The sequence below is a fragment of the Babylonia areolata genome, chromosome 4 (assembly GCF_041734735.1).
Source record: "Babylonia areolata isolate BAREFJ2019XMU chromosome 4, ASM4173473v1, whole genome shotgun sequence".
NCBI lineage: Eukaryota > Metazoa > Mollusca > Gastropoda > Neogastropoda > Buccinidae > Babylonia > Babylonia areolata.
This window is the reverse complement of record NC_134879.1, coordinates 38816763-38825460: the sequence shown is the minus strand read 5'-3', so window position 1 is coordinate 38825460 and position 8698 is coordinate 38816763. Positions and strand designations below refer to the sequence as shown.

The 8698-nt window shown below is 49.3% G+C and overlaps 1 protein-coding gene across 1 annotated transcript in view; it reads left to right on the top strand.

Annotated features, from left to right (window-relative positions):
- Positions 1-8698, top strand: part of LOC143281457 (uncharacterized) — a 51139-nt gene that overhangs the window by 40870 nt on the left and 1571 nt on the right. Inside the window, exons 3-6 of the mRNA XM_076586669.1 lie at positions 1363-2871; positions 3581-3694; positions 5138-5362; positions 8047-8178. Coding sequence (XP_076442784.1) covers positions 1363-2871; positions 3581-3694; positions 5138-5362; positions 8047-8178 — 1980 coding nt within the window. The remainder of the gene's footprint in view (positions 1-1362; positions 2872-3580; positions 3695-5137; positions 5363-8046; positions 8179-8698) is intronic.

Sequence of the window (8698 nt, the reverse complement as noted above, 5' to 3'; positions counted from 1 at the left end):
CTCTCTCCCAGCAACATACTGTCTCTGCCGTGCTTCGGAGTCATGTGGTAAGAACAGGCTGTTCATAAAGCTCCATGTATACATAGATTGAGGCTGGATAAGTTCACAACTGATTTTTTTCTACAGTTCACTTCAGTTCAGCTGCTCTAGGAGGCGTCACTGCGTTCGGACAAATCTATCATACGCTGCATCACATCTGCTAAGCAGATGCCTGACCAACATCGTAACCCAACGCGCTTAGTCAGGCCTTGAGGGAAATTAGATCGACAGACAGACAGACGGACAGACAGACAGACAGATAGATAGATAGATAAAACAAAATGAAAATATAGATAGGAATAGACAGACAGATAGGTAGATGAAATTAAGTAAAATTAATAAATACTGCCAAGCAGATGTGGTGTAGCTTAAGTGGATTTGGCCGAAAGCAGTGACGGTTCCATGAGAAGCTGAAACTGATTTCAACAGTGATGTGAAGTGTGTTTGTGTTTAACATGTCATACTCTTGCAGTGTGTGTATTCTCTCCCAATCCATTTCCGATACTCTTCTTTCAAAATCTCTTTTGAAACAGAAAAAAACTATACTCAAATGATTCAGTGTTGTTATAAATAGTTCAAGGTTTGATAAGAAACCCCATTACTTCAGTGTTTCCTGCATTACAATGGGCAGTTCGTTTCTCATTGTAAGATTTTTTGAAACTATTTCATTTCTTGTTGCTTTGAACAGAAAATCAGGCAATGTAAGTACAACGTTGTCCACAAACAGAAACAGGCATAAGCTAATGCACTCGCACATAAACTTTTTAAAGTCACTCTCTCACTAGTTCACTCACCTACACAGTCATTTACTCACTAATCCCGTGCTATCCTGATTATCTTGTCTGATGTCCACTTTAGCGAAGACACTATGGCATAAAGAAAGACAGAATAACCAGTAATCTAATCTTCGCAGCCCTCAGCCCACGATTGAAGCAAATTTCTGAAAGACATTTACTGATTTAGCCTCCCGCCCCCCCACGGGCTGACTTGTTCTCGCAGTCTTCTTCACAGTCACGATGACTAGGACAACAACGTAACGACGACCATGATGATGATATTTTTGATGACGACCAGGACAACGACAGTAATGATAAGGATGGTGGTGAGGGCGACAACAGATGACAATAGATGATCGTGACGATGAACGAAACAGCCTTGATACATAGTGCAGTCGGCCAGGCAGCTCAAGTAGTTGGTTGGTGGACTGGTTGCCTGACAGCAGCATTGAAGGGCAAGGTAGTTACAATTCCTGCTGTCGACAGCCATGACGATGTCAACGATGGTAACAGCACGGTGTGTGTGTGTGTGTGTGTGTGTGACCAGGAGTGTGCGGTGGTGGAGGAGCACGTGCTGCAGAAGGGCCTTCAAGAGGTGGACCGGTCCCTGGCGGTGTTCGACGACATCAGCCCCACCTCCCCCGGCATCCCGGGCTACGAGCGTCCCCCCCAGCTGCCCAGCAAGCCCCGCCCACACCACATGCTCTTCAGGCCGGGCGGAGCGGCGGGTGAGGGGGGCAGGGTGGTGCCGGTGGGCCACAGACGTGGGGGCGAGGACGGGAGGCGTGCGGGGAAGGAGAGCTGTGGGAGGGAGAAGGGCAGTGTGGGCGCCACGTCCTTTGCCTGGCCAGACAGGTCCCCGCACCATGAAGCGGGGTGCGTCTCTCACCAGAGGGCCCGAGGTCCTGCCGGTGAGGTACAGGCTGCTTCTTCCGGTGAACAGGGCCACCCCACAGTGCTGGCCCCCATCGGGCAACATGCCCGCTTTGCCCGGGACCTGACGTGCGGTGGGGGGAGGAGTCTGTCCAGAGTCCCTCAGGGCGGGAAGCAGCTCGTGCTGCCTTCACGTGCTACCTCTACACTGTCGGACCACGCTCAGTCACACAAGTCTTCTTTGACGGAGGACGGTACCAACTGTGTAGGTATACGTCAACAGAATGAAATAGACGTGGCTCGTGAGAGTAGTTCTGTTTTCTGTGATGCCCGCGGTACCCAGTCTGTTGTGTCTGCTGCTGAGGAGTCCGTGCTGCCTTCTGACCGTGAGGACCTCAGTTCTGGATGCCCCATCCCCTCCAGCGACCTGAAACTCACCTCCTCCCGAAAACCAGGTGACGCTTCACCAGCTCAGGGAACACCAGCCCCCACTCCATCATCCACGCCTTCCGTGTATATTGTGTCCGCTTCCCCATCTTCACTGTCGTCGTCTCCACACGGAAACTCCATACTCGGAAGCCGCAGCAGAGCCGGGACGATTGCTTCCAGAGACGGCGTCGTGTCCTCCAGAGCCAGGTCCAGCACCTCAGTGTCCAGAGCTGCCTTGCACACCCGGACTGTACAGTTCCAGTTCAACACCGTCACCCACAAGGTTGCGGAGGACGCAGACTCAACGGATGATGATCTCACGGAGGTCGTGCGCCAGACCACAGAGATCAGCGCTAACCACGACAGCGGGGTGGGGCTACCGCCTCCCCCCTCCCCTCCCCCCTCCCGTTCCGCCTCCCGGTCTGGGAGCGGTCAGACTACGCTCAGCACAGAGCCGTCTTCATCTCAGTCTCCAGTGACGTCTTCAGGGGTCTCCAGCACAGCAGAGGAGTCACTCCCCAAACAGACCCACACAGACGCCGTGGAAACGTATTCATCATTGCAGCCTGAACTATGGCCGTCAGCAAGCCGTGATGACGTAGTGGGTGACGTAGAGAGTGACGCGGAGAGTGAGGGGGAGGAGGACGCGGAGGGGGTGCACGACCTGAAGCAGTACGCCGAGCAGTTCTTCAACCAGCACGAGCGGGACAGCGGCGGGTGGGGCAGGAGGAGGAGACACGGGGACCCCAGCTCGGTGAGGGAACGTCTTTGTCAGCTCTGTGCTTCACGTGCGTTGTTCAGCCTCCGTGTACTGTTAAACAGTGTTGTTTTCTACTTGTGATTTGAGCCATGATCGTGTGTATGATGTTTTTTTGTCTCGTAATTGTGACCGTGGGCCACAGCATTCCAGAGCTCTGTATCACATGACTAGGAACTGCGCTGTCTGTGATCTGCAGAGATGTGTGTAGAATGTGATCTGGTGTGGGTTGCATGAGCGAACTCGGCTGCGTTAAGTTTGCTTTTCGTAAAGAATGTTCCCAACTCCACGGTAAATTCCGTACACTTAGGAATATTCTTAACTCTTAAGCAAACTCAACACTGCAAGGATCGCTTCGTACGACCCGACCCTGCAGTAATCCGTGTATGCCTGTGTGCAGCAGCAGCAGTTGTAGTAATCATCATCATCATTATAATTCCTATTTCGTCGTTCACGATTTGATAGTTATTCTGTTTGTAGTTTTGTTTGTTCTGTGCATTTATATGATTTTGATCTTAATTATCGTTCTTATTAATTTATTATCATTCTCTTTTCTTCTTCTTCTTCTTCTTCGTCTTATTATTATTATTGTTTTTCTTGTTGTTTTTGTTGTTGCTGATGGTGGTGGTGTTGGTGTTGATGATATTGGTGGTGGTGGTGTTGTTGATGCTGTTGACGTCACACGCACTGCCCCTGTCTCTTTCAGGATTACCTTTCACACGAGGAGATGCTGCGTTACTGCAAGACAGGGCTGATGCCCACCTCCCTCACCCGCCTGCCCACCCCCCACCTCACCCGCGTCGCCGTCACCATGTTCAAGGTACACGTCACCACTTGGTCCGTCCACCTCACTTTTTAGGGGGTATGGGGGGGGGGGTGACTTGTTGGCAATTCACCGATCATGTCACATTTTAGGGGGAGGGAGGGGGTGGCAATTCACCGTCCACGTCCCTTTTTTTTTGGGGGGGGGGGGTACTTGTTGGCAATTCACCGTCCACTCACATTTTATGGAGGATGGCGGGGACTTGTTGGCAGTTCAACGTCCATGTCACATTTTAGGGAGGGAGGGGGGGGGAACTTGTTGGCAATTCACCGTCCACGTCACATTTTAGGGGGCAGGGTGTGGGGGGTGACTTGTTGGCAATTCACCGTCCACGTCACATTTTAGGTAGGCGGGGGTGGGGGGCACTTGTTGGCAGTTCACCGTCCACGTCACTTTTTTCTTTTTTTTTGGGGGGGGGGGGGGTCTTGTTGGCAATTCACCGTTCACGTCATATTTTAGGTGGAGGGGGGGTGGGGGGGGGAGGAGGACTTGTTGGCAGTTCACCGTCCACGTCACTTTTTTTTTGGGGGGGGGGGGGGTGTCTTGCTGGCAATTCACCGTCCACGTCACATTTTAGGTGTGTGTGTGGGGTGGTGGGGGGGGAGAGACTTGTTGGCAGTTCACCGTCCACGTCACATTGTTTTGAGAGTTGTTAGCAGTTTCAGGGTCCACAATTTTAGTGTCCTTGTGGTGATAGTATTTTAGGGCATGTTCTGTTTCTTTGGGATTATTCGGAAGCACACTTAGGCGTTTTTGGAATGGAGCCAATACTTTATTTTGTACAGGTCAGTATTTTATGGCAAATGCTGCTGACTTTAAGAAATACATCGCACTTCAATGCAGTAATATTAAGCACACAATGTTGTCTCTCTCTCTGTCTGTCTGTCTGTCTCTGTCTGTCTTTTCTGTCTCTCTGTGTGTGTCTCTCTTTCTCTCTCTCTGTCTCTCTCTCTTTGTCTCTGTCTCATTCTCTCTCTGTCTCTCTGTCTCTGTCTCTCTTTTAATGAGGTGCGATAGTGATCGCTCACTGACACATGTCAGTAAGAGCAGTGCAGTAAACAGAATGTCGTTTAAGATAGCCAGTGTTACGCGAGAGGTAGTTATACTGCTGAGACAGGGTATAGGCATGAGCATGCAAGGGCTCGCTGACTTACTTGTGTGGAACCGGCTGTGTTGCTAACAAGTTATTTCGTTTTTTATATCATATTATTTCATGTTAATGTTTTACACACAAAAAAACTAGAAGGTAGTAGCTTTTCCAGGCCTGACCATCGAGTTGGGTTTATGCGGTCGTGTATTTCGTGTATGTGACAATGATGGTGACGACAGCGACGACTGCGACGATGACGATGACGCCGATGTGATGACGATGATGATGATGATGACGAAGGAGACACCCCCACCCCTCAACCCCTCCGCCCCCCACCGGTGTGTGTCCAGGACGTGACGCGGGTGATCCGGGGCGAGGTGAAGGAGGAGGTGATGCTGGGGACAGTGCGACACGTGGTGGGCAGGGCCCTGGAGCACGTGGAGGTGCGGGACGAGGTGCTGTGCCAGCTGGTCAGACAGACCTCCCACAACCCGGAGCCAGACAGCCTCCGTCAAGCCTGGCTGCTCCTGACGCTCTGCACTGCGTGTTTCTCGCCCAGCAAGCACCTGCACAAGGTCTGGGAGGTGGGGGGGGGGGGGGGGGCTGATCTGGTGGTGGGTGGTGGTGGTGTCCTCCTCTTCCTCCTCCTCTTTCTCTTCCTCCTCCTCCTTCTTCTTCTTCTGCTCCTCTCCTCCTCCTCCTTCTCCTTCTTCTTGTTCTCCTACTCCTCCTTCTTCAGCTCCTCATCCTCCCCCTCCTCCCCCCCTCTCCTGCTCTCCTCGCCCTCTTCTCCTCTTCCTCCTCCTCCTTCTTCTTCATCTGCTCATCCTCCTTCTCCTTCTTCTGCTCATCCTCCTCCTTCTTCTCCTTCCTCTCCTTGTTTCTTTTGCATATTATTTTTGTCATTATTATTGATGTGGGTTCCTTAATGTGCGCTAAATGCACGTTGCACACGGCTCCTCGATTGTTTGTTTCATCCGAAAGACAAGTTAAAGAGGGTGCCTCAACAGTTCCGTTTTGGTTTTGGATTAAATCCCTCTCACACTTCTTTGTCAATCTGTCCACCTGCTTGTCTTTTTATCTTATGAGTGCGCGCGCGCGCGTGTGTGTGCGTGTGTGTGTGTGTATATGTGAGGGTGTGTGGGGTGTGGGGCAGTGGGAGGTGGTGACAGTAGAGGGCGGGTTAGGAGGCGATGGGTGTCCCTTTCTTTTAACCCTTTCACCGCCAGTCAAGTTAGAGTGCAAAATTCCCTTGCTATATAAACACAGAAAATATGGTGTCTAAGAACAGCTGGGGATTCCCCGTATGATGCGTAGAAGATATGGCCTACCTTACCACCGAACATCAAGAGCAGTAGGTTCATGGATAACAGACCCATGATCTGGTCACCCTTCAGTGACATGGGTCCTCTGCCTAGCTGCTGCATAAATGCGAGTTTGGCAGTGAAAGGTTTACCATATCATTTTCTCCGCGTGCTCTTGTCTTTCATGACATCCCCGTGTCTGTTCTCTCCTTTCTCTCGGCTCTTCGTTCTGCCCCTATGTCTGTCACTCTGTCACTCCGTGTGTGAACATTTGGTTTATGTTTCTTTCTCCTTTTTTTATAATTCTGTGTTTGTTTTTGAAGGCCTCTCTGATTGATGAGGTGATGCGTTGCGTCTCCCCTCCCTCCCACCACCACCACCCCTCCACCCACCTCCCCTCCCCTCCCCTCCGCGGGGATGACGGTGAAAAACAGTGGCTCCCCCTTGGGGGGAGTTGTGTGACAGCCATGCCCACTGTCATTCCCGTATCGCTGTCTACGTCTCCGCCTCTCTTTCACCTCCTCCCTTCCTCCTTTTCTGCAACTTCCCGTTCTCATCACGTGCAATTTCTTTCTTTCTAGATCCCCTGTATGTGTTTTGCTTTTTCTCTCTTTCTCTCCTGGCTGGATAACTGGGCGCATTTCTGGCACCCAGAAAATGTGTCTTGTCCATCTGTATATTTAGCTATGCCTTGTAAAAAAATTGATTTACCATAGTCTGTTTTAATTTTATTCTTGTTGTTTGCAGTTCACTCTTCCCCTCGAGTGAATGCACGTGGTTTTGTGTAATCATCTGGTTTGTTTTCGTTGAGGTTTTGTGTGTGTGTGTGCGTGTGCGTGCGTGTGTGTGTATGTGTGTGTGTGTGTGTGTGTGTGTGTGTTATTCAAGAATGATGAAAAAAAATATGGTTATAGGATTCTGTTCATGTTTGTTGTAGTAAACTCATCCTTCTAAATACTACCTTTTAATGCCGATGTGTAAATCACGTTTATCAAAATTCAGTATTTCCCTTTCGTTTTATTGCCAGTATAACCACCAGTATTTCTATGTGTTGTGTGTACCTTTTATACAGTAATTTGTTGAATACTTCTTTTTCTTTGACCTTTTATACAGTAATTTGTTAAATACTTCTTTTTCTCTTCCAGTGTTTTGAGACTATTGCACTTTTTTTTTCATTCACGAGTCAGTCAACCCGTACATGAAGCAACATTCAGTCTTTTTCACGCCCTTGGAAATTAGTTCCTGATCACAGCACTATACACTGTACCTGACGTAAGTCGGAAGCCACAAGGGCAATGACGTCAGTGTTGTTGACAGCATTGGCTGTCTTCAGCACAACATGCTGTTTGTAGAGATTGTCCTGGAGAGTCACGTATGAGCAGATGGATTGTGGAAAAGCTGGAAAGCTAACGCTGGTTATTGGCGTTAGTATCCCCGACAGCACCAAGCGTGTTTGTTCATTTTGTTTGCTTGATATGTTGGCTGCAGACTTATAGTTTTGACATAAACATTGACAGGCCGTTCATTCCCAGATTGATGCTCGGTGAACCAGAATGGTTGCTTTGGCATTTAATAGGCTGCAAAAATTATTTCACTCGTATTCATGGCTTGGTTCTTCAACTCTCAGAACTTGTGATTTTAGCGTCGTGCGTTGTGTATATTTCTTGGTGGGACCATTGTTGTCCTTTCTAAGGGGGGAAATAAAACCTGTAGCCCAGTTTAACGACCATTTCTCTAACGCCTTAAGGGTAACCTTTTTTTTTGTTAGAGTTGGATCATGGACTTCAAACATGATGATGATGGAGTCTCCCGTCGGACCGACGTATGAGTAGGCAATATATATTATTTGTAATGATGCAAAGTGTGTGTGTGTGTGTGTGTGTGTGTGTGTGTGCGTGCGCGTATGTGTGTGTGTGTATGTATGTATGCGTGTGTGTGTGTGTGTGTGTGTGCAGCACGTGCTGCGTCACGTGAGGCGGAGTGTGGGTGACCCGGTGGTGGGTGGTCACGCCGTGATGTGTCACAGCCACCTGACCACGCCCCGACAGTTCTCCAGGAGGTTCCCTCCCTCCGCTGTGGAGATCATGGTACACGGGACACCTCACCACGTGTCTGCCTGGGGTGTCTGTCATGCTTCTCTCCGTCTTCAACTCCTCGTTCTGCCTTTTTTTTTCTTTCTTCCCATCTTCTGTGTCAACGTTATCATCTCATCGTCGTCGTCGTCGGCGTCAGCTTTATCATCTTCGTCGTCGTCGTTGTCATTATTATTATTATCATCGTTGTCGTCAATAGTAACATCATCATCATCGTCGTCGTTGTCATCTTTTTCATCATCGTTGTCGGCGTCATTATCATCGTCATCGTCGTAGTCATCATTGTCATCACATTAGCATCATCGTCGTCGTCGTCGTCTTATACTTTTATTTTTGTTGTTTCGTTCCATCAGCATCCTTATCATCATCATTATCGTCGTTGTCGTCTTGTACATTCTCTTTTTGTTTTCGTTGTTTCGTTCCACCAGCAGCATCATCGTCATCATCATCATCGTCGTCGTCTGATGCTTTTTCTTTTTCGTTATTTCGTTCCATCTTCCTTCTTCCCTCTTGT